General features: G+C 38.9%; 1 protein-coding gene across 3 annotated transcripts in view; it reads left to right on the top strand.

The window, feature by feature from the left end:
• The window catches only part of PARD3B (par-3 family cell polarity regulator beta), a 985,082-nt gene that overhangs the window by 371,754 nt on the left and 587,334 nt on the right, over window positions 1-25,994 (top strand). Inside the window, exons 2-3 of one of the 3 annotated variants that reach the window (XM_081813816.1) lie at window positions 5,745-5,829; window positions 22,244-22,415. In XM_081813816.1, the coding sequence (XP_081669942.1) occupies window positions 5,788-5,829; window positions 22,244-22,415 (214 nt within the window). In that variant the 5' untranslated portion in view covers window positions 5,745-5,787. Of the gene's footprint in view, window positions 1-5,744; window positions 5,830-17,024; window positions 17,606-22,243; window positions 22,416-25,994 lie in introns of those variants that run through there. The other 2 variants (XM_081813818.1, XM_081813815.1) reach the window with 2 other exon arrangements.

The raw sequence follows: 25,994 nt of genomic DNA, 5'->3' as shown, positions 1-25,994 counted from the left end.
GTGTGTGATCACAGTGGTTTTGAGCACAGCTGGGAAATGGGACATTAGATCTGAGTAGCTGAGAATGGCCAGTTGATGTTCCAGTAACAACAGTGCATACGGGCTAGGAGTACTTGCTACATTCAAGGCGTGGGGTGCACTTTTGCAGGGTCACTAGTATTGATAAGAGAGTGACCTTGGCCTCAAGTTGCTTATAATTTATTAGGAGTGAAGAGGCAAAATAGCTGTAGTGCCAGGAAGAGTGGAAGAGCTATGAAAGATGTGCTACAAATGAATTAATCATTGCAAAGTTAGTTGATTGAGTAGCAGATGTTCCATGTCATATGCTGCACTCAATTAACGTGGAAGAGTTAGAAACTAATGTCGCAGTCACTAATAAACCTTGGGGTTTGCTTTGTATTTATTTCCATATGCTGAATTTAGCCATGACATTTTGTTTTAGATAATAATCTTGAAAGCTATAGACAGTGTTCTATTTAATAGGAATTAATAGTAACATTCATCAAGATTTATGAATGAAAAAGTACTTCAATATCCTACATTTCAAAGAACACAAAATATTTCTTAAGCTTTGTTCCATTGCTAGCCATAGATCAAACCACTCTTGGTAAGTTGTAACACTAATCTGTTAGGATGATAATTAATGCCCTGAAAACATCGAACAGCATGATTATTAAGTGACACGAAAGAGTTAATGCACAAAGAGCTGGTGAAATTTTGTTTTGTTTTTCCCTCTTAGACTTCCTAGCAGGATAAGATTTATTACTGCTGTACCTTTCCTGTGGAAATCAGGTTTTCTAAATGGGTAAATTAAAGCTTATTGTAAATTGCTCAAGGTAATATTGGAGTCCTTTGTGCTGCAGGGTTTCCAATGTGGGTCTTTTAACCTTTGGTTCCATTTAAAGGAAATTTTCCTGAAAGATTTATTCTCCCTTCAATGACATTTTTAGATGGTGTACATGATGAGCAGAGAGTGCAAAGTGTTGAAGAAATAATTTGTGTTTCTTTATAAACTGAATTTCATTGGGTTTTTTTAGAGCTCTCATTGTAACTTTCTGAGTTATATATATTTTAAAAATATATATATTCTTAAAAAATTGTATCCTTGTGCATGTTCTAAATGTCAAATGTAACCACTGGAATATTTGGTCTACACGGGAGTACATACCTTGAATTTAGCCATTCTCTAGTGTGTATCTTTAAGTTTTATATAATTTTGATTCAGGGAATGTTTTGCTGTCAAGGTTTTTAAATTTTAATTTCAGGTAATATTCAAATATGTGAAAAAATCAGAGTTGTAGTTATTCAGTAATTATTACTTTATATAACTGAACTAAGTTGGATTTTTCAATATGTAAATCAGTCTTTTGTAGGATTTAATAAACAAGGCAGGATATGTGTTACAAACCAATGGCTAGGATGAATAACTAGGACTAAAGGATTTTTTTGTTGTTGGTTGCAGTTAAAATTGACTGTCTCTGGAAATGTAACTTTTACTTTCCCTGTTTTTATAGTAATGCTGCATTAAGATGTCAGGTCAAAATATTTTTTTCTTTCTCTCTCTGTTTTGATACTTCATTTGAGAACCAATATTTCAAAAAATGTAGTGATTTAGTACAGATTCCTTAGTTCCAGTCAGATAAATAAACCTTGCCAGATTCTGTGAACTGATTTATTGATGGGACTCTGAGGGATCACAAGCCTTTTTGAGAACATTTAAAACATTTCTGAATTCTGAATTTTATTGAAATTGTTCCCAAGAGAGGAGCAGATTGGGAGAAAAATCCTCTTTTCTTTTTACAGATTCAGACATCTTAACAAAGCTTTAATTTTTTTTTTCCAAGGGGTAATATTAAAAAAACAAAACTGGGACAAGCAGTAAAATGAACACTGTGCCAGTCACCAGTGAGTGCTAATGGGAGTGATCTTCTGTGTCATCAATTTTCTATGGCACAAATATTTGGAAATACACTGAAAATATACAGACTTCTTTTTATATAGTGATTTTGACTTCTTTGCAATCTAAGTTTATATCTTTAAAAAAAATTGTGTAAATACACCTCTTTGAAATTATCCTTGACTTCTCTCTCTCTTTTTTTTTAAATAAACACTTTTCTTTGTAGATGATCATGGTTCCCAACAACTTCTCTCCACTTTTCTCAAACCCAGACATTTTCTCTTGTAAAGGGAAGGTGACTTGAAAGACCCCATAGGCCAAGTGGATCTTCCTGTGACCTATAACTTATAGGTGACCTAAACTTATAGGTTAGAAGCAGGCTACTGCTACACAAGAGAGTCTTAAGATCCCACCATAAGCCCTTTATTGAACCTTCTTCCTATGGAACTCTTCGTGGTACTAAAGTAAACCCAGGGAGCTGATTTAGTGTCCTTTCCCTGGGGAGACCCTCTGCTCTAGTATTACCCCTTACCCAGTGATTTTTATGTGCCAGCATTATGGATTCTGCAGACTGCTCCTAATGGAGGAAAGTGGTCTGTGGCATGAGAAGGCAAGCAGTAAGGTTCCCTAAGTAACCCAGCCTGGAATTTATTTTACTAGACTCCGCATGAATAGAAGCATTGGAGGTACCAAATAAGGAAAGCAAGAGACTGTTTTTTGGCAAACAGGGAGAAAATCCATCTTGTCTGAGAGAACACTGTGCTCTCCCCTGCTATCACCGCACTGTCCTTCCTATCTGCCGTTGGTAAATCGCGATTGCCGAGGTGACAAAATTAAGTATGATGCCAGAAATTAAGATTTCAGAGGGAAAACAGAAAATAAAGCTGAAAAGTAAAATAGTCAAGAGAACTTTAAAAAGAATGCTAGCAAAAAAACCTAGCAAAACTAGAAAAGGTTAGATGTTCAACATTTTATCACCTAAAGGACCTAAGCTAGGAACAAGGCAAATGCTGTATAAGCCGAGATTAAAAAAAATAGAAGATGATCTGAACATAACAGAAAGAATACAAGAAACAGTTGACATGAATTCAGAACGAAATACACTAAAACAGGCAACAAAGTGAAGCTCACCATCTTTTTAAAAAGGTAGCCTTGTAGATGGGAGAAAAGGAGAAAGCAGTTTGCCTTTTTAAAGTGTCCCCTGGAATGAGGCAGCTCCTGTGGCTGGGAGCTCTGGGGAGACCTCAGAGGGTACAGAGAGAGCTACACTGTGGAGGGTAAGACGTGCCTCTCGGGGGCCTCCTGTCAATGGATGGCTCCTGTCCCCTGGCTCTCTTCAGGCTACCTGAGAGGGCGAGGAGATGTGCCCTTCAGTAAATAGCAATCCATCAAACTGCCAGCTTCCCCTTGCTGGCTTCTTACAGGCATGAAAGCTGCCACTGCCTTCTCCATCCCTTTGTGAAACCCACTCTTTGGGGGAGGACTTTTCTATTTAGCCCGCTGTTCTTCAGGCAGGTGGGCAAGGCAGAGTGCCTGGCAATCATGCCATTATGTAATCAGTGATTTTATTATTTTATATTTTTATAATCCAACTGTTTAATGTTGATGTTTCATAATCAGGTATTTTTCAATTAAAAACAATAGTAAGCTTTCTAAACGTTAGAAAAGCTCTGTTTTGAAAAGGTCTCCTTTTTCAGTTGCTGATGGAATGATGTTGTTGTAATTGTAGCTGCCATCATTAATTAAGACTGCCTACCTGTCTTCACTCCTTCTTCTTCCACACCCACCCACACACAGACCTCCTCTAACTCATGCCCACGGTCCGTGTGGAGGAAGTCTTCAGTTGCATGTCAGGCAACTCAAATTCCGAGTATCCAGACTGTGTATTTTAATCTTTCAGTGGGAGTGTGCTAGGCTAGGGGCAGTGAAGGAGGTGTGCACGCAATGTGCCCCTTCTGCAGAGTTTATCTGTTTACATCTAATCTTAGTCTGAAAATGATTTAAGGTGGCCTTATTCATAATATTGTTAGGAGTGGAGGTCTAAGAAGCATAAGCACACATTATAAGCCATAAAACCTAGTTACAGATTTTAGGAAACTTACCTGTGGACACAACATTCAAGGTCCTTCATTTTCTGTCTCTAGCTGTTCAGTCTAGCCTGCACTCCAAACACCTCAAACTAGTCAGTTGACATTTTGCAAACAGTGAATTTTGTGATTTCCTATCCTGCCCCACTGTGTGTATTGTTACTTATGCTTTGAAGGGCTTCCCAATCCTACAGTCCTATGAAATCATGCTGATTAAGGCCCAGCTTAAATGTCATCTCCCCTCCATAGCTTCTTGAACAGCTTCCCTGCAAACATGCCCAGGATGAATCTTCACCTCTCTTCCTGACATAGCATTCTGCTCATCCGGCCATTTCATCACATGCCACCGTGTTCGTACTGATTTTCATGTTCATCTACCCTTCCTACTGCTGAATTGATAGGTTCTTGAGATGGGGGGCTATATCCTGAGTTCTTAACACAGGGCCTAGCCTGTTACAAGTACTCACAAAGCATTCCTTGGATGTAGGAGTTGAAGCACTTCACCAAGATGCCTATCCCAGGCTACTGAACCTTTACCTGTCCTCACTCACTGAGGCACAGTGAAGGCGACCATGAACACGGCACTTCTACCTCTGCTTTTGAGTGTTGCTGTATTTCATTTTAGCCTTGCTTTCCCTGTTTCAAATCCAGGAAGTCTTCCATTTCTTCCAGTTTTTTTTCTATTAGTCAGCTCTAGCCTGAAAATTCCGTAATTGACCATCTTAAAAGATGTACACAATTGTAAGGAACACTGAGAAGATATTTTTGCTTATGGGTCTGAGACTTTGTTCTAAAGCATTGATTTTGCCAGTTGCTTGACCTCTGAGTGAAGAGGCTGTGTTAGGTTTTTCCAGAGGAAAACCAATAGGCTGTGTGTACGTTTGTGTGCGTATATACATATATACATATATGTGAAATTTTTAATAAGGAATTAGTTTACATGATTATGGAGGCTGAGCAGCAAATGTAGATGTAGAAGAGCCAATGTGTGATTCCAATTCATGTTTGAAGGCTTGAGAACCAGGAGAATCAATGGTATAAATTCTAGTCTGAAAGCTGAGACCTGAAGAGGGCAGATGTTTTGGTCTGAGTGTGAAAGTCAGGGAAGAGCAATGTCCCAGCCCAAACAGACAGGAAATTAGGAATTCGTTCTTGCTCAGTCTTTTTATTCTATTCAGGACTTCAGCAGATTGAATGAAGCTTACCCACATTTGGGAGGACAGTCTGCTTTACTCAGTCTATTGATTTTAATGTTAATCTCATCCAGAAACACCCTCATAGACACAAAGAGAAATAATATTTAACCAAGTATCTGGGCGCTCCATGGCCCTGTCAAGCTGACCCATAAAATTAATCATCACAGAGGAGGTGTTCTGCTTATGTATTTTGCCAATGATGCCAACCAGTTGACTTAAGGAAGGAATTCTGTGTATGAAGAGCATCGCTTATTTTGCAAATGATCATGAATATAGTCTTTGCAAGAAGACTGAAGTGTAGTCTCATTTATTAGTTGCATTTTAATCAGAGAAGAATAAAGGGTGGAAAGAACCCTATGTATTCTAGTTGGTCATAGGGTAAAGGCCTCAAATCATTTTAGGAGCTAGGCAAATTAGTAAATAAAAATGTTGAGCATATGCCAGTCCAGAATGGTGGGAACCATGATGCATAGGGGAACTCAGTACCTGTCTTATAGGTCTGCAAACAGTTTGTAGCATGACCAAATTTCTTTTTTTTTTTTTTTTTCATTTCTTGATAATTAGGTAACAAGTCTCCACAGGTATTGCCAAATCTGTATCTTGCTGTATGTGTGCATGTTTTCTAAAGCTTGGCAATTGCTTTCTATTGGTAAGTAGGATAACTTTCAATACATATGTGTTGGTGTGTGTTGATTTTTCTTGTCCAAAGTCTTTTCATATAGTCTTGAAGCCTTCAAACTATAATTTAAAGTAAGACAGCCTCTTTGGATTTATGGAGTTATTTTCCCTTTGGCTAAAACCCTCTATGGTCACAGACCACTAGATTTAAAAAGGCAAACCTGTCCAAAGACCAACATAAATTTTCAGAGGTAGAGAAAACGGTGCCTGCTTATTAAATTAGTGAGAATATAGTATTTGGCAGCTACAAATAAATGATGTTTTTCCCTTTTAAGTTAGAAGCAAGATGGTTAGAGACGTGTGATATTTGACTCACATTTGTCACGTTTAGCTACATTAGTTGAGAATAATTTGCATGTTACATCGTGCGTGCTTACTTTAGACTTCCATTCAGTTTTGACTAGATAAATGGGTTCACCTTTGCCAAAAAGCTCCCAGTTATGAACACATTTAAAACAATTTTTCCCCAGCATACAGAGAATGAACATGAGCATTAAAAAAAATTAAAAAAAAAAAAAGTCATGTTGCCTCAGCAGACCCTTCTCCAGTACTCCAGTGTTTACCTGATGGGGTTTTCTAAATGCATGTCAGGCATTCTCCATTGGGTGCCTCCATCCATTTTCCATTTGTCCTTTTGTTTCATAGAAATTATTAATTTTAGTCCAGTAAAAACAGGGCTTTTTCTTTTGGTGATTCATTATTGGAAACCATTTTCATGGACTTCGAGGGCTTTTAGAAGAAAACATGTTTATCCTTGACAGATCTTGGTATTTTTCCACATCTCACAGGAACCTTTCCAAGTCTTTTTTTTTTTCTATAAAAGCAAATAAATTATAAGAATGGAGACTTTCTAAGCTAAAGTTGATTCACTGTACAGGCTTTCTAGAGTAGTTTCTGAGAAAATGCTGCACGGTGTTTCCAGTCATGAAACTTGTGTGAAAAGCAATCACCTTCACTCCCATTTAACCCAAAGATGCTATTATGAAATGCAATTTTTGATAACGTTTATATTTGGAGTTATGTTTTATTAATGGCCTATGTTATATTTCTATAGAAATGGGAATTACTTCTCCTAATCCTAATATCAATACCTCATGAGTAGAAACTAGGTACAAAATGTCAGATGGATGTTATGCTCTAATTAGTGTCTTCCCCCCTCCCCATCAGCCAGTTTTTCTTTTTTCTTTTCATGCTTATCACCTGACGTGGTGAAATACCTTCTAATGACATTATGTATCTTTTTATTTAATGAGTGTGTGTGTGTGTGTGTGTGTGTGTGTGTATACTGTTGAAAATGTCTACATTTTTTTGGATGTTAGTCTAAGTGTTGCAGATCAAGTCTGTCTTATTATTCAAATATTCAGTCCAATAAGGTTCTGGGATAGGAGTTACTTGGTCTCCTTAAATTGACTTTGTGCATTTCTAAATAAAGAATACTGGGTATATTCTTACATCAAACACAATCTCTTGATACCAGATATTATTCAAGATACAAATTGAGTTGGTCTTAAAGGATAAATAGGACTTTTAATCAATAATAAAAATAATGATGATATTTATAATAATAACAATGGGTTAGCATTAAAGGAGCATCTTTTTTGTGGTTAGGCACTCTTAAGTTATATCTAATATAATACAACTCAAGAGGAAGGCTCAGAATAATGAGAAGGTACTGAAGTTCGGCTTCTAATTCTGGTTTTATCATTAAATCATTCCAGTTACAGGCCATGTAAGTCATCTAACCTCTCAGTGCCTCCAATTTTGGAGATATTAATGGTTACTACCTCTAGGAGTGGTATGAGAAAGAAATGAGATACTATGTGCTTGAACATGGTAAATGGTCAGTAAATGTTAACTGCTATTCTTCTATTTATTATATAGATGAAGAAAATGATTAAGTCATAGAGAAGCTAAGTAACTTCCCTATGTTTAAGAAAGTGGTTTGAGGCAGATTTGAACTCTGGCTCCAGAAGCTAGGTTCAACTACCAAGGATTCTAGGAAAGGAAAGAGTAACTGCAGATGAGGAAGCTTGAGTGTGGTGTTGGTTGGAGTCGGGGTGGGGGGGCGGAGGGGAGGCAGTGAAGAGCATAGATGAGTGAATACAGAGACATGAGGCTGGATTTGGTCTCAGGCCACTTGCGGAAGGCCTTGTGAGGCCTTGGATAGAAACAGAGACAACCAGGAATCAAGGGAAAATAATCTGTAATTATTTTGCATTATTTATGTGTATTGAATAAATTTGATGTGTAACACTGTATAAATTTAAGGTGTACAGTGTGTTAACTTTGACACATTTAGATGTGGTAATATGATTACTGTTGTAGTAATATTTGTCGCATTACATAATTATAGTATTCTTTTGCATTTCAGTGAAAAAAAAAAAACAAACCCAGCATTTTCCTTTGATTTAAGCTGTCTTCTAAGCAGTACTGTGATTTCAGTGAATAAATATGAGGTACCAGTTCAAATGGGAGGGTCCTCAAAGATTAGGGAATTTACAGAAGAGCTCTCACTAGACACCATGTAGGTGAAACTAGTTTTTAACCACAATACAGGTTTCAAGCTCTGTAGTTCTACAAACTATGCCTTCTCACTGCTATGGATTGATTTGCCTCAAGGATTCTGATTCTAGCTAATAAAGTTCACCAGGACTATAAGCAGATGTAGAACATCTGCAAAGGGGACTAGATATTGAACATCTGCCAGCCAACATATCTTTTCCCTATTGAGCGATTGATGTGGGAAGTCAAGTCACAATCAGGTTACTTGGGGGACATGAAACCAGGATAAGTTCAGGAAGTCACATGATTCAAGCAGGGTCAGCTTCATGGGCATGTGACCTGCACAGTTGCTCAGGGTCCCATGTTCCTAAGCGCCCCATGTTTGGTTCAGTGTTCTGCTATCACCATCTTGCAGTTCTTAATTTTTAAACAGGGGCTCAATAGTTTCACTTTGCACCGCGCCTCAGAAGTTGTGTATCTGGGCCTAGATTAATGAGTTTAATGATACTACACTATAATCCCTGATGGGTCACCCATTTCACTGTTAATGGGGCTTCAGGTTTTTTCCTTAATGCAGTAGGTCTCTTCAACTGGATAAAACTTGAAATGGCTTGCTAGCATGATCACCTCTGACTCCATTTTCCTGACTTTCGTTACTGTCTTATTGACATATCACTGCTTATATAGTGAATTAAGTATCGCCCTGGGTGTATTTCTTTGAGTTGATTTTATGTATTTATAAACAGACCATTACATATTTATTTACTAGATTAGCTTTCTGAAAGAATTCATGTTTCCCAGTTCTTTTTTATTTATTTATTTATTTTTTGAAGATTTTATTTATTTATTTGAGAGAGAGAATGAGATAGAGAGAGCATGAGAGGGGGGAGGGTCAGAGGGAGAAGCAGACCCCCTGCTGAGCAGGGAGCCCGATGCGGGACTCGATCCCAGGACTCCAGGATCATGACCTGAGCTGAAGGCAGTCGCTTAAACAACTGAGCCACCCAGGCGCCCTCATGTTTCCCAGTTCTTTAAGAAGTGCCCTATATGTTACTTACATGTTGTGTATGAAATCAATGTCAATAACTCTGAAATTTACATGAAAGTACGATTAATTAGCATAGTAGGTTGGAGGATAGAATATAAGCAGAATCATTTTGGTAAGATAGAGCAGTGTGGCTAGAAACCCAGTAGTCATTGGGACGGTAGGTTGGCTGAGAACCATGCTGTTAAGTAAATGAAAAGACTTAGGTAAGAGTTAAGGACACACATAGAGTTTTTACCCATCACTCCCAGTAGTTGGGCCCTTTCTAGAGTTTTTAATCCTTGGCAATATGAGGAGGCAGGAGAGTTTACAGGAAAGAACAGACATGATTGATGACAGGATAGTAGGGGGTATAGAAGAAACATTAAAAAATAACACTAAAAGTTGGTCTTGTCTGGGGGACAAAAAAAAAAATGAGGGAATCTTAAAGTCTTCAAGCACTTGAAAGTTTTTGAAACAAATTGTAGGAACATGTTTTTTTCCATTTTAATAATGAATTGACTGTGGAATTTCAGCATAAAAAATTTGCAGAAAATAATGAGTTAGACACTTGGATTATGAAATCAGTGAAATGTTAAAATTTTATTTTTTATTGCTTTATTGTAATAACTGTGTTCATCTGTATTTGTTTAGAATATGAATGTATGATTTAAAAACCAAATGCCTATCAATCAAAACATTTCCCACCTGCTCTCTCTTACGGGACTATCAAAATAGTAAATTAAATGAAACCAGCATTGTTTTACTACTTGTCCATCATAAAATATTACTGGTTCCAGGTGAGTACCTATTTATAAGGGTCCTTTGAAGATTTAATAGAGGGTTTTAAATGAATGGAATACCATGCAACGAAAAATTTTACATCATAAACAAAAATGAGAGGTAAACTGTCAAACATTTTGCAAAGGTAGAAAAACTATACTTAAAAATTTGAGTTTATACATGCTGGTAAGAAACACTAAAAGCAAAATGCAACAGAAAGGTAAAGGGTATGAACAGACCATGCACTGAAGAAATAAAAATGGCTTATGGAATTATTTTCAATATCACTGTTAATCAAATAATTGACCTTTAAAAAAGAGAATATAATATTGTCTGCAAAATTAGCAATGATTGAAAAAATGATACTATTTTGCACAGATAACCTTCATTTTCATGTGTCCCAAATGGCAGAATGGCTAAATTATTTATGATATGACTAATTATGTTATGAAATATTATTCAGTCATGAGTTTTCTTCATTTTTGCAGATTAAAATCAGAGAAAATTGCACACAAGAAAATCCTAAGTGTAAATATCAGAAACACCAGTGTTATGTATGGTTCAAGTAATGTTGAGATATATATGTAGATCCATAGAAGAGAAGATTGGACCCAAAACACCAACACTGTAACAGGAGTTTTCTGGAATTTTAGATGATCTTGTATGTCTTCTTTTCTCCTGCGTGTCTTCAGAAATCTCTCTAATGACATCCTTTTGAAGTTTGAAGTTTTCTCTTCCCATCACACACACACACACACACACACACACCACATCAGAGGGAACTGGGGGAGATTGCGATCCCTACATATTCTTGCCTACATATTCACACTTTTTTACCTGAAAAACATAAAAGCCTAAAGTAGCAAAGTGCAGAAGAGGCCATTGCATTTGAGAGTATTAGTGCGAAGACTGACTTTTGAAACCCAAGATTGCTGATGGTCTTAACAACCTGGATTTTTGGGTCCAATCCTAATTTCAAAACTTGTGTTCCATTTTTTTTTTTTTTGCCATAAGTATGCTCAGTGTGTTTCATTTCTTGACTTAGAAATAAATCATAGTTTTTATGCCTACAGAATATATTTTAGATGGTTTAGGAAGAAGGCCTTTTGTGTGAAATAGACATTTGCGGCGGACTCTCAAAGACCATCTTTCTGCAGTTAGAGGCAAGACCCAAAATGCAAGTACTCCCGGAAGAGGTAACACACCTCCTGTGACTGTGAGCAGGGAGCAAGGACCAAGGACCCCAGGCTTCTTGTCTTCAGGCCCCAATTAGGGAGGCATCATTCTATGTGAGTTTAATACACCCATAATCATAATAACAAATCTTGACATTTAGATGCTCCCAAAGTCAACACCCATCCCAGCAGGGTTAGCCACATTATCACTAGTTAAAGAGATACAGAGCAATTAGAAGCTAAAGGAAAAGGTTAGCTCTACCACACAGAGGGAAGGAGTTCAGCTGCTAAACCCACCTGCAATTGCAGTGTTAATTTTTTTAAAATATCGGCTTCAAAGCCTTGTCACCCATGACAAGGAAGATCTGAATCTAAATGGAATATTTAAGAGAAGTGCTTCCTCAGCCCTCAATCAGGCTGCACACTGACCTTTGCATAGTCTCCACCAGTTGCTCAGCTGTCATGAAATGCTGGAGAAAGTGGAACATCATTGGACCTGTCATGAGGTCAGTCAGCCGGTGCTCAGGCCAATTTGCTAAAGAGTCCGTTCCCTTACCAGTCCGATGAAATGTAGTACCAGTTAATCACCAGCTAATTTTCAGGGAGTTGAAACTTCCTCGTATTTGTTGTCCACTCATCACTTTACCTGGCCTTGTGGGATCTTAGGCCTGGAACGGGAGGCAACCTCAGGGACACATGAAGCTGTCGAAACTTATGTTTTAGGCCAGCAGGGTGACAGGCAAGGGGACACCTGCCTCAGGCCAGCACTGCCCTATTTTAGTTAGGGGGCTCTGTGTGGTTTGCAGTCCCCAAAGGTAGGGCACACTGCTCAAGTGCATGCAACAGACATTCTCTTTTTGAAACTCGTAATGATCTCGTAAGACCTCATTGTTTTTTCTATCAACCTATCCATTCTTTATCTGTCTTTAGAAGGTGGTGGCTTTGTCATTATTCTCTGCGGAGGCTTTTTATCTGAGAGCTGTTGAGTTGTCTTAAAAGCAGAAAGGTTTCTTTTTTTTTTTTCTTTTACCAAATAGACTGTTCTATTTGTAGCCAAGTCTCATAAATTCAAATACTTGTCAAAATAAATGAGTAGTATGTTTGTTATATTCATGCCTTAAAATCACGTTTGATTGCTTACTCATTAATCCACAAAATTAAGCAACACACCCTGGATTGTAGTCATTAGTACAAATAAGTGGGGTTCTTCTAGGCGTCAAATGTAGTGGAACTCATTGTATGGGTGTGTTTGTTTCGAAACTAAGTATGTTGGGCGCCTGGGTGGCTCAGTTGGTTAAGCGACTGCCTTTGGCTCAGGTCGTAATCCTGGAGTCCCAGGATCGAGTCCCGCATCGGGCTCCCTGCTCGGCAGGGAGTCTGCTTTGCCCTCTGACCCTCCCCGGTCTCATGTGCTCTCTCTCATTCTCTCTCAAATAAATAAATAAAATCTTAAAAAAAAAAAAAAAGAAACTAAGTATGTTAATGCACAAATTAGTTTTATAATTTCAGAAGGTTTCCTCTGGAAGAAAACCAAGTACTTAACTGCAGTCCACCAGCAAACGGGGTTGAGATCATAATTAACTAAGTGGATTTTCGATGGAAAAATTGTAAAATTACATTTTACATTGAGCCTCGAGGATGGGCAGGAGCTATTCTGTCCTCTGTAGGAGAATACAGGTAAGGGATGTTACCTTTATTCTTAATTAGATGGAAAAATCAGGACTTGGGGAGATGGTGTCCACCTTAAAAGTGTAGACATCCACATAAAAGAGGCTTTGTTTTTCCTCTGGGGTAGAGCAGAGGACTTAAATCACTCATTTACCTTAACCCTTTCCTTGTGCCAAGTACCCACTAGGAGCTTGCAATATAAAGTCAGGTTGTACTTGAAGGGGCATCTGGCTGGCTCAGTCGGTACAGCATACAACTCTTGATCTCAGGGTCATGAGTTTGAGCCCCACATTGGGTGTAGAGATTACTTAAGATAAATATTTAAAAAAAATAACAAAGTCAGGTTGTACTTGAATTCTCTCCTCTGTAATGCGGGGCTAATACCGCTTTTCTCATAAGGTTTCTTATGAGTATGAAATAGAATATGTAAGCATTTACAACAGTGCCTGGTACATAATGAGGGCTGCGTAATTATTTGTTAAAAGCATTTTTTAGTTATGTGACTCATGGTTTCAAATAGCTTCCAGTTTTGTTTTTTTGTTGTTGCTGTTTTAAGTAGCTTACAGTTATAGAGGCAAGTAAATCAAGATCTTTGGGCTATGTGACAGGTAATGATGGAGACATGGACAGTTTTGTGGGAACACCAGAGAGCCTGGTGGAAGACCTCATATGGGGGACTTGAACTACATTTTGGAAGCCAGGATAATATATAATAAAGAATTTTAAGTTGGAGCAAGACCATGCCAGATTGTATGATGGAAAACCCACTTCAGCAGTGGTGTTGGGGGTACACATCGGGGGGCTGGACTGGAAGCCAGAAGCAAATTGAGGCCTTTGCCGTGGAGATGTGAGGCCCCGGCCAGAGGCACTGAGGCATTTTGTTGTAATGGAGTAATCCCTGCAGAGAGAAAGCAACCTTAGATTCCAGTAAGTTACTGCCTTCATGGATGGCTGTGGTAGTGCTGGGCCTTGGCCAAGAAATTACCAAAGGAATGTTTCTGAGACAATTACAGCTTTGCTGTGGATAGAGAATAGAAACTGGAGGGGAGTAAGGAGAATAAAACTGAGCCAGTGAAATAGTACTTATATGAATCTTATGACATTGTCAACATATGTATGCTTTGTAATTTACAAACTAATTTTCCCTGTGCTATTTTATGTTTCGTAGTGTCAGTTATACTCCCTTAAAAAAGAATACTCTTCCAAAAATGCAGTCTGGGTGTGTGTGATTTAGTTAAGAATAATTTGAAGAAAAAGCCATTTGTGTGTATGTGTGTCCATGCATTTTAAAACATTACCTTCATTTCCGATAAGGTACACTCTCCCAAGACCTTTGAAGCCCTTGCAAATGGATAAAACTGAGGAATGTCCAGTGATACAATGGGTAAATGGCAAGCAAAGCCACTCAGCAGATTGGCATCATTTCTAAGAATTTATCAGCTGGTTTAACCTTGAGGATCTTTCACTTTCTTGTGTGTCCGCCATTTTTAATCTGTGTAATTTAGAGACAGTGAAAATAGTATTACTAACAAACCAGATATATTGAGTTTTTATAATCTCTGACATTCATGTTACCTCAGAATGCCTGAAACTTCTTCCAGCTTCTTTACCTGTATGCTTTTCCCATTGCTGCCCCTGAGGGCCCTTTTTAGGAGTAGGGCTTGGTGGCTGCCACCTGACCTCCCTGGGGCTCTTTGCCCTACCACTGCTATGGATGGTGAAGGGCACAGAGGAAAGTGTCTTCAGGCTTTCCTTGTGTATATTAGGTGTCAGTTGTGAAGGTTGTTTCATAAATGCTGAGCTGTGACTACGAAGGAAAGTCAAGAATGCAACAAAAACAAACCCAAGATTCTCTTGAACGTAAGTCAGTCCCAGGAAACATATGATTCAGTATAAATGTGTTTAATGCATACCTGGCTTCTTAGTGAGTTACTGCATAATTAAAGGAGGTAAAGGTACTTCTGGCCAAAATATTGGTGGTTTTTTAATAGGCATATTTTTTTGTCATCACAGGCAATGTAGGCAGCTGTCTCTTTAAAAAGCACTGAGAATAAATAGGGTTCTTAGTACAGTTGAATAAATTATGTTATTTTCTTTAGAATGAAGCTTAAATCTGTAAAGTTTGTAAAGGTCCCTATTATGGATTTTCAGTTTGGAGAGGAAATGAAAATTGGTTTATCTCATTTACTGAATGTCGATTGAACTTTGTGAGAATCAGAGCTGTTACATACTTGCTCTGAGGATGCTGGATCTGATCCTTGCATCAGATGAAGATGCTAACATGAGCATGCTAATTTTGAAAATCTGGATTAAATGCTTTTAACTAGCTGTCAAAATCCTATGAAGGAAGATCACCTGTTTTCAAACCTTTGTTTAAAGTGGCATAAAATTAACTCACATAGCCAATTGTTATTTAGTTACAAGCAGATGCATACATTTAAATGAAATTCTGCAGTGTTTCACTCTCTTCCCAAAGGTGATAATGTGTTTTCCTCTACTTGTGAAATTGTTGTAATTTCACAGTCTTACTTAGATTTAATTGTGTTTATTAAGATTTGAGACAAATGATTCCAATTTTATTTTGTAGGATCCTGGTTTTCTTCCTGTGTCTTTTAATTTTATTTGATAGTTGTTGGTAATATGGAATATGGATGAAACAGTAAAAATAGCAATATGTTGTTAAATTCAACAGTTTAACCCAAAGAACTCAATATGGAAAATAAGCTTTTCTTAGTAGTACATTAGTTTACTTGACGTGTAATTAAAATAGAGCCACATATTTCTTACTGTAATTACTAATACAAAAAAATGCACTTTTATGAATTGTATTCTATGAGCATTGGGATCATTCTTTTCTATTCTCTATGTAGGCTAAAGAAAATAGCATCAGATTATAAAAACTCAGGCTATAAAACTGACAGAATGCTATAGGTTGATAACAGAGCAAACCACATCATGAATATTGAAGGACTCTGCAATAAATGCACTTGGTGGCATTTATTATTAAAATATTTACTTGTCAGTGTAGAAACTGAAGTCATTGGTATATTGCTTCCAGTTATGGTGGAAATAGACAGCACAACCCATGTATTGCTAGCTGGAAGAGCAGTACTGCACGTCTAATGGGTTGTGTGTTCTTGTGTGATGAAGAGCAAGAAAAAAGAAAAACAAAAATTACCTATTTGATGTGTTTGATCTTGGTGCTTTCTCTGTTCCTCTGTCAATCCTGTGATGAAGAGATTAAAGAGAAGCAACAAAGTAAAAGCAGAATATGGATAAACAAGTCAAGTGGGATTTAGTCTGGAAGCCAGAGAATGTTAGCTATGGTAGGAAAAGGAATTAACATTTAACCTTCCATTGTGTACCAGGCTCTGTGCTAAGCATTTAGGCATGTTAGGGATATTATCAAGGAAATTAACATTCTACCTCCACTTGACTCACCCCCCAGCGCATGCACACACACACTTGCACGTGTGCACACGCGTGTGCACACGTGCAAACACACCTTTACTAGTGATATTGATCATATAGTCTCGCTGTTTGAGTATAAAAACAGGTCTGAGTCCTTGAAGAGATGTTGATGGTGTGAAATTGCAGAGAACACATGGCTCTTTTGATCAAGTCTATTACTCAGGTTTCATGGATGTTGTAAATTATCCAAAGTTCTTCTATTTCTTTTCATCTTTGAGTTTTTTGTTGTTGTTGACTTTTTCATTATTTTAACCTTTACAAGGTAAGTATGAGAAAAAGATGGAAATATTCTCTAACGTGAGGTTTATGGGTGATATTTTTTCTAAGAGAATCCTAATTTCAGATGTTCTTTCCATATGCCTTCAGGGGTGGGCAGAGGATGCTTGCAGTTACCAAAACCAGTGCCTAATCTTTGAATTGGGAACACCATCCACATGGACAACTGAGATCTAGTTATTGAATATAATTTGGACATGCTACATTAATGTGCTTCTTTTTCCATGTTTTCCTAAATTCTATTTAGAAGTTAAGTGTGTTCCTCTCAAACAGAGGTACGAAACACATGGATAAACGTTGTACCTCTTCCTGGTGCCTTGATTTTACTGGCAATTAAAGAGAAAATCTTTTTGTATTAAAACAAGCACAGAAAGCTGGTAGAATGCAAAATATAAGACATGAATTTGTAAAAGCTGAGCCCTTCAACTGTGAGCTTGGGATATGCCAACTCAGGCTAGGCCCCCACTACCCTGGAGATCTATTCACATTTGTTCTCAAGCTACATTGGGGCACACATCTAGAAGCTTGACACCAGGTACATCCAAGTGGCGTCTTGGAGGAAAGTGGGCAAGGGAGTGCCTGGAGCCAGACTTCTAACCCTGCTCCCTCTCCATCTGCCACACACCTCTAGTGTGACACTTCTGCTCCTTCAGAGACCAAAGAAACAGATTCTCCCTTTCAAAACTGAGCCTGAAAAAGAAAAGAGAACACACATAATCTCTATTTTTGGAGCTCGATGTGGCAGAAGCAATTTCTCCCAGTGTTGAATAGAAAAATGAAGAATTTCTCCCCCATATCAAAACCAAAACAACAGCAATAATGATAATGACACTTGGAGGATCTTATGGGTATGTATTGGTTGTTTATACTCATTCATTTCTAAAAAAAATAATAATAATTTGAATGTTTATTCTGAAAACACATGAAAAAATCCAGGTATCTTTTATCTGCTATCTTAGGTGTTAGTATCTGTTCTTGCCTCATTTTACTCATTCCAACAAATATATGTTCAGGGCCTACTATGTATATGCACTGTTCTAGGTGATGAGAATACAGTAAAAAAGACAAAAATCACTGTTTTCTTGGAGCTTATATTCTAGTACTGTGAGAAGACCAACAATAGCTAAGACAAACAAGAAAAGATGAAACATTGATAGGGTGATAAATGCTACAAAGAAAAAGGAAGAGAAGGTAGGAACTGGTAGTGATGTTGCAACACAGATGTGTGGTGTTTGAGTAAAGTTGGGAAAGATAGAGAAACAAGTCATGTACGTGTCTCGGGGAAGACTGCATCAGGGACTGAAGGGACAGAGGGGACAGCAAATGCAAAGACACTGAGTCAAGAACAAAGAAGAAGAAATCATAGCTGGATAGAATCCGGAGAACAGGGGAGAATGCACGCAGAACACGAGGTCAGAAATTTCACAGGGAGCCCATGACCAGATAGTCCATTGCAAGGACTTGAGCTTCACTATAAGTGACATGGGAAGGCAACTGATCAGAGGAGAGACATGACCTGCCTTGTGTTTTAGTAGGGTCAGTCCGGCTGCTGTGTTGAGAACGGATTGAAAGGGAGCATGGGTAGAAACAATGAGACCAGACAGGAAATTGTTGCCATAATCCACAGGAGAGACTGGGAGTGGGGTCCAAAGTGGTGAGAGTGGAGGGGTGAGAAGCAGTTAAACTCTGACTATATTTTGAGATTGGTTGACAAATTGCTTATGTGGGGGGTGGATGAGAGAGGGAGGAAGGGAAGGAAAAAGGCATCAAGGATTAATACGAGGTTTTTAGCCTGAGCAATTGGAAGAATGGGGTGCCGTTAATTGGGATGTAAAAAGATTATGGAAAGAGCTTTGGAAGGTCAGTTTTTCAGTTTTTGACATGTTACTTTAGACAGTGGACCATATGATCTTGGAGTTCAAGAAGCAGCTCTGGGTTGAAGATTTAAGTTTGGAAGTTATCAGCATATACTTCCATGTATGCCATGAGACAAATGAGGTGTCCAAAAAAAATTTAGACATATTTCACATTTTTAGAGACAAGGAGGACAAGTAGAAGGAAATTTAAGGGAGGGCCCGGAGAGTTGAAGATGTCCGGGAAGGCAAGTGAAGAAAATAATTTAAGGAAGAGGGTAGTGATCGACTGTGTCCTTAAATCAAGCCAGAAAAGTGGCTTGGGATTTAGCTACCTGAAGATTGTTTTTGACCTTGATAAGAACAGTTTCTATGGAGTGGAGGGGTGAGAGCCTGACTGGTGTGGTCTCAGCAAAGAATGGGAGGAGAGAGACTAGAAATTACTCTGTGGACAGCTCTTTCAGATTTTGCTTTCAAGGAAAGTTGGGAAATGGGTATAGTATCTGTAGGGGTCCTGAGAAGGTTGTTTGTTTCTCTTTTTGTTTTGAGTGGGAGAATGAATAGCGTATTTGTGGACTAACCTTCCTGTGTCTCTCTGGGGATAAGATGCCTACATACTGACAGAGATCTGTGCGGACAGAAGTTTTGATTGGGAATAATGGCTGTGTGAAAAGATTTTGAATTATGGGGTCTTTGGGAAATGTCGGTGTTGTGCTGGGTGATGTGAGAATACCGACACTATGGAAGGAGAACAGAAAGGTCACCAGAAGATGGATAAAGCAGCAGAGGAGGAAGGCATCCAAATGAAATATTGCTTGTTTGCATTTTGCGTAGCATTTAGGTTAGTATGGGCCCTACCATGTCAGTGAAAAATCTTCCGTATGCCTTAGAAGTTTAGTCTAGGTGAAACCTTAACAACAGAAAACTTTCAATAGAATTCCTTCTTTCATGTCCATCTCATCTCTGTGGGAAAGGTAATTTGTAATGGGTTTAAGGTCAGGGAGGAGAGGCCATTTGCCTGCACTGGACGCTTTGGAAATCAGCATGCCTTCTATTGAGGGACTAGAACAGTGGTTTATGTTAATTAATGCATCTCTGATGCTGGGAACTCTGTTACCCAGGAATGTAGATGTTCTCATGAGTCAAGTAATCTAGCTAATAAGCACCTGCAATGTATACAGTTTAAATAAATTGTTGATGTTGAAGCGAGTCTAAGTTCTGTGCATGTTGTAGGCGTTGAGATGAAAAGCCCATGGTGAGTCACTCAGCAGCCAGCACCGATGGACCCAGCGACTCCGTTTGGGCACCACAGATTCAGGAACTGAACCTCTTCTTTCCAGGAATAGAGACCCATTCGTTCGTTCATTCATTCATCTGCACATCCAGAGTAGACTCTCGGGTGACAATTCCTGTCAGTTATGGGAGTGGGAGACCGTGAGATTTGGGGCTGCTCCAGTTCATCTTATCATCATCTTTGTGAAGAGTCATATAATGCCTTTTCTGTGTCTACCGTATTCATTAGGACATAACATCCTAATGGAAAAACCATGTATATTTGACAACATAGCCTCTCTTTTTACAGTTTTCATTTTGGAAAACAGTCACACTGTGGTCTGAAACCCTGGGTGGGAAATTTAAAAAGACTAGATTCTCGTACCAATTACTGTTTAGTATATCCCTTTGGGAAACAAAATCTCTGAACTGTTGTGTTCTCTCATTTGATAAATAGGTGTACCATTGTTATAACATATGCTATAAACTGTATGGATATGAAGGTATGGAAAACAGTAAAGTATCTTAAGGAGGAAGGTTTATATAACAAACATAGGTAATGACTTACGAGTTTTCAGTTTTAACATTCTGTATTATGCTTAGATTGCTATTCTGTTTTTTTTTCTCTTTTCCCCAGTATTTAAGGCAATAAGGCAAATATACAGTACATATATTAGCAGGATGTAGCAAGAGGAAAAGTAAGGTACTAGTCTTAACTTACACAAAAGTGTTTGTAGAACCAGTATAATAAGCCACTTTGCCTCGCCGATTGGCAATTAAAATAAATGTTACTAAGATGTGTTAGAATTTACCAATATGCAAAACTGAAATTATAATTATGTCACAAAAATAGTGATGAAAATAACACTTCCAGCACATTTTAAAAATTGATTTTATTTTCCTTTCAAGATTTAAAGTGTTAAGCTCTTCACTCTGACCAGATGATTAGAAAGATACAGATCTACTGATTATTTTTATACTAGAATAATCTTTCATTATTAATCTATTTAAGTCTTCTCTCAAATCAATTCATCAGTGCTGCCAATTAAAAATAGAAAATGTATGTGCTCAATTTCAAGAATTAAAAATAATGCCTTGGGAGTAGCATTTCTTTCCTGTGGTAAGAGGATTGTTGGATTTTCCAATTAAAGAAGTCTCCGTACTGGAAATGAGTAGTCAATTATGAAAATTATTTTTGAATAGTCAATTTGCATATCCCTAATTGTATTCATTTCTTTTGAAAGACTGAACTTGGAATTTATGATGTTTTGATTGATTACTCCTGCATTTGTGTTATTAATACTATTGCTAACAAGATTCCCCTATGAATGGGCCTTTGAGTGCCTTTCCTGAATAAATGTTTGAATCATAAGTAGGTTTGTTTTATTTAATGAATGAAAAATATCTAAAGATTTCCTAGCAGGTTTCAGATTTACGCACACTCTCCTTTGTTGGGTTGACAGTCGCATCCCCGCACTGCCTACCACACACACACTTGGACTTTTCCACATCACCTGATGAGCAGCATGCGAAGTCGCTCTATGGTGGTGCTGTCTGCCGGCCAAAAACACAGTTTCATCAGGACTGTCCTCGCTGTTCATACAGCAATGTTTGTGCAATGAGTATTTTATTATATCTTGCCCTTTATGAAAAATGACTTGGAAATGGACAATTAAATGTTTTTATATTAAGGACAAGAAACAGTTCTCATACGAAACAAAATTGAGATGAAGATGGGAATAATTTGGTTAAAAGTGCTCATGTGTAGTTTCATTGGACTTGACGTTCATTGGACTTAAACCAGTCAACATAGCATCATGAATGAAGAGAACAAAATTAAAGGGATGTATAAAAAGGGGATATCTGTGCTTACAAAGTGAACACATTGTATGGAAATATGCACATATATTTGTTGTGGTTGTGTGTAAAAGGACAGCTGTAATTGTGGATTTTATAATATCTTAGCTCTCTGAGACTGGAATGGCCTCTTTTACCCTGTAGATCTGTTGTTCAGCTTTTGCATATTCACCTTTTATTTCTGGAAACCTCTTAAAAAAATACTGAAGTCCTTTTCGGCATATTGGAAAAGGTGACGTGGGAAGGGGCAGCCATTTCCTTCCTTCAAGAGAGTTAGACAAAATAGGTTCTTTATTTCAAGAATAGATAAACCATTAAGGAAATCCTGCCACAGTCCTTACAGACATAATATTGCATTGAGAGTTGTGGTACAGTAACATCCAAGTTACAAGTTTTCAGAGGCCATTTTCCTTAAAATCAAAGAAAGATCACAATCAGCTAGATACAGTGTTGTGTGATATGCATGCCATTCAAAGTAATTAGTGTTGTTGGATTTGTTTGTAGCTGATTGCTGTGTTTGATGAACAAGAACCACTCCACAAGATTGAGAGCCCCAGTGGAAACCCTGCAGGTCGGCAGAGCCCAGATGCCTTTGAGACGGAAGTGGCTGCCCAGTTGGCTGCATTTAAACCAATTGGTGGGGAAATTGAAGTAACCCCTTCTGCTCTGAAATTAGGTATGTGTATTTTCACTGGTATGTTCTTCACTTGGTTGAAATGCATCATCTTGCTGATTATGAGTTGCTTCTACTATATGACTTATCCTCTTAGTGTCTTTCTTTAAAAATCTGGTTTGTCTTTTCTTTAAATTATTTTTACATAGCTCTTTGTAGCTGTGGATGCTCAGACAAGGGGATATGGTTTTTTCTTGAATGGTGGGTGGATCTGAATTGCTTGCTCCTGCAGGATCCTATGGGACAGGCTGGTCTGTAAGTGATGGGGTTCATCTGTAGCCTATGAGTGTCACTTGAAAAATGTCTCTGAAAAGGGTCATCTGGCAAAAGCTAACGGTTATCAAGGAATTCAGACTAGGAATAGAGGTCACTTTCTGTGTCAGCCACCTTTTTCTCCTCAAACTATGTACCTCAGACTTTGGGGAAAACATCTTGAAGTTAGTCTCTTAATTCTATCCTACTGATTTATTCCAGCAAGAACCATCTACCCAGTAATTTTGTTCAGAATTCTTCATTTTTGTTTTGAAGGCATTGGGAGAAAAATAAACATTCTTCTAAAGTTTCAGTGAATTTACATCTCCAAGAGCAATGTCAGTTTTCGGTGATGCCTCTTAGAGATAAATTTAGGTCAGTTTAACAGCATGAAGCTTTTGAAAAAGCCACTAACATTTTGATACTTAAAAACAAATTTTCATTCCTGTTGAATGTTTGCATATGTTTTGAGACTGCTCTGAGCACCTGTTATATAGGTTAATTCTCCAGGTAGAAGAACAGAGGCTTTTACTACTCTGCAAGGGGAATCTTCCCCTTGCAAAGCAAAGTATATGCTTAAAATCATAGAAGTCCTGCGGAGTACTGGTTTTTCCCATCTGAAACAAAATGTTTACTGGAAAGTGTGTTTTACATACCACAGTACTGAATATCCGTATTTGGTACTAATTTTCTGGAAAGCATCTGTGGTGCCCCTTTTATAATAAACCAAGTGGAAATTTATGACCTCTAATCTTCATGATGCTCCTCTATCCTTTGGAAACCCAGCTAGTGACGTGGTGTGCTGGAATGGGGACAACCCAGGGCTCTGTGGCAGCTTCGCTCCATCCACAGCAGAGGTTTGTGGTTTCAGCAGCCTCACCGCCCTATCATTCATTTGCTTAATGGTTGCCTTTTTATCCATTATGCAAATGGTATGGGAGGGAAATTAGGCAATAAGGGAAGACGAAAGGAGAAAATTGCTCTTGCTTGTTTTAATATTCTATTTATAAGCAAGCACTGTGTGGTCTTCAAACGGCTGAACCTTAGAGTACCCTGTGCTGGGGAATTTGTTTCTGTCTTCTCTTAGGAGCTTTCTCAGGGGAAAAAAAAAAAAAAAAGTTTTTCTTAAGCTTTCTCAGCTTCTTTTGTTGAACTGTCTGAGCAATATAATGTTGAAATCAGGAAGAACAGTAAGCTGAGGTTCTTTTTCTTTGAATTTTCTACTTCTTTAGTACTAATTTTTGGTGAGAGAGAGGGAGAATCTTTATTAAGTGGGGACTATATGCCAGGCACTGAGCTCAGAACAGTGCCCCAAGTGTTCTAAATCCTTTGCTTATGACAGCTCATTTTTTTTAAGGATTTTTTTTAAAGATTTTTTTTTATTTCAGACAGAGAAAGAGCACGGGTGCATGAGTGGGGGGAGGGGCAGAGGGAGAAGCAGACTCCCCGCGGAGCAGGGAGCCCCATGCGGGACTCCGTCCCAGGACCCTGGGATCATGACCTGAGCCGGAGGCAGACACTGAACTGGCTGAGCCACCCAGACTTCCCATGACAACTCATCTAAGCCTCACGATACTTAGCTGGGTTCTGTTACTCCCCTCATTTAAGAGGTGAGGACACAGGCACATAGTATTGAAGTAATTTATCCCAAATCACATAGCGAGTAGATGGCAAAGCCCGGATTTGAACCCTTTCTGGCTCCAGTGTCAGGAACCACTTTCCTGTGCTCCCTCTCATATGCTAGTAGTAAAAGAACACATTGATACGCTTTTTCTGGGGTGTACTTTGTGAATAGGTATCTAAACCCTGAAAGTGCTTACCTCCCTGGCTTCAGATCCATTCCACGTAGTAGTGTGGATGAGACGATGAGATTAGCTAACCTTCCTCACTGGGTGGTCAGTGTTGCCTTCCAGCCACGGGCTCTGAAGCCCCGGCCTCACCTGCCCTTCTTCCCCTCTCCTGCCGGCCAGCCTCACTTCCTTCCGCCTGCATGCACCCCACCCTTACAGCAGGACAGAGCTTGCTCATCACTCAGTCGCGGAGGCTTCAAGCTGACCTCTTTCTTCCCAGGGCCTGCTGTCTCCAATCCCAGCTTCTGCCGGAGCTGCCTTTCTAAATCACAAATCTGATTATATAACTCCCTGCGTAACAACCTCCAGTGGCTTCGTAGTGCGCGGAGAGCCATGTCCAAACTCATTAGCAGACCGATGCAGATGGTTCCTCGGAATGAGCAGGAGGAATCTGGGCAGGGATGAATGATGAAAAAAAATCAGCCCTTATCCTCCCTCATGGGTCCAGCAGATTGAGCACTTTTCGTTCCTGGAACTTTGAAAGCAAAGACGGGAAAACATTTATCAAGTTTCGCAGAGAAACTAGAGAAGGGCACAACCCAGCCTGCTTCGGTGTCTGCCTGCTCCGTTTTCCTTTCCTTTTGTTGCCCTCGGGTCAGGGTGTGGTCGCAGATGGTGCAGGTGTCGCCTCAGGATGGAGGGAGATGCCTGGCCGAGGAGGCAATGCTCATGGCTGCTGGGGGGAATGTGACCTGGTCGTGCTGTCAAGCCTACCCTGAGATGCTGCTTGATGAAGGGGGCTGGGTGGCTAGAGGGGGAGTAGCATTTGTGTCCCAGTGATTCACCAGAGTGGGGTGCGTATAAAATGCCAAGCACCAGAGCCCCAGCTCTTCAGCTCAGCTCCCCACTCAGCTCCCAGAGGCCATTGGAACTGGTCCTACTTCTCCTGGGGCTCATTTGCATAAGCTGGTGCAGCAGACACAGGGCTTATTCTCACAGATTGTCAAATTCTTAAGCCCCATTCAAGAAGATGGGGAATTTAATCATTACCAACTCACATGCTTGTATCTCTTATCAAGATACCATTTAACAAATAATAGGAATCAACACATTTTTATGATTAGGTCATATTAATCGCCAAAAATTTGTATTGTATTGATATCTGAAATAAAAATATGCCCAATATTCAGTATAATTTTTTTTTTTTTTTTTGAGACAGAGAGAATGAGAGAGAGAGAGCACATGAGAGGGGGGAGGGTCAGAGGCAGAAGCAGGCTCCCTGCCGAGCAGGGAGCCCGATGCGGGACTCGATCCAGGGACTCCAGGATCATGACCTGAGCCGAAGGCAGTCGTTTAACCAACTGAGCCACCCAGGCGCCCCTCAGTATAATTTTTATATCATTGTCCAACACAAGATGGTAATTAACGATACTCTGTTAAAAGCCAACAACATTCCCTATATGCATACAGAGATCGGCCCCTCCTTTTCTTTTTCTTCCAAGATGAAATGCTTATGCCCACATTATGCCAGAAGTTCATA

This window comes from Leptonychotes weddellii, chromosome 3 (assembly GCF_054177405.1).
Source record: "Leptonychotes weddellii isolate Sample4059 chromosome 3, ASM5417740v2, whole genome shotgun sequence".
In the NCBI taxonomy this organism is placed as follows: Eukaryota; Metazoa; Chordata; class Mammalia; order Carnivora; family Phocidae; genus Leptonychotes; species Leptonychotes weddellii.
Note: the sequence above shows the minus strand (reverse complement) of the source record. Positions and strands in the feature narration are given on the sequence as shown.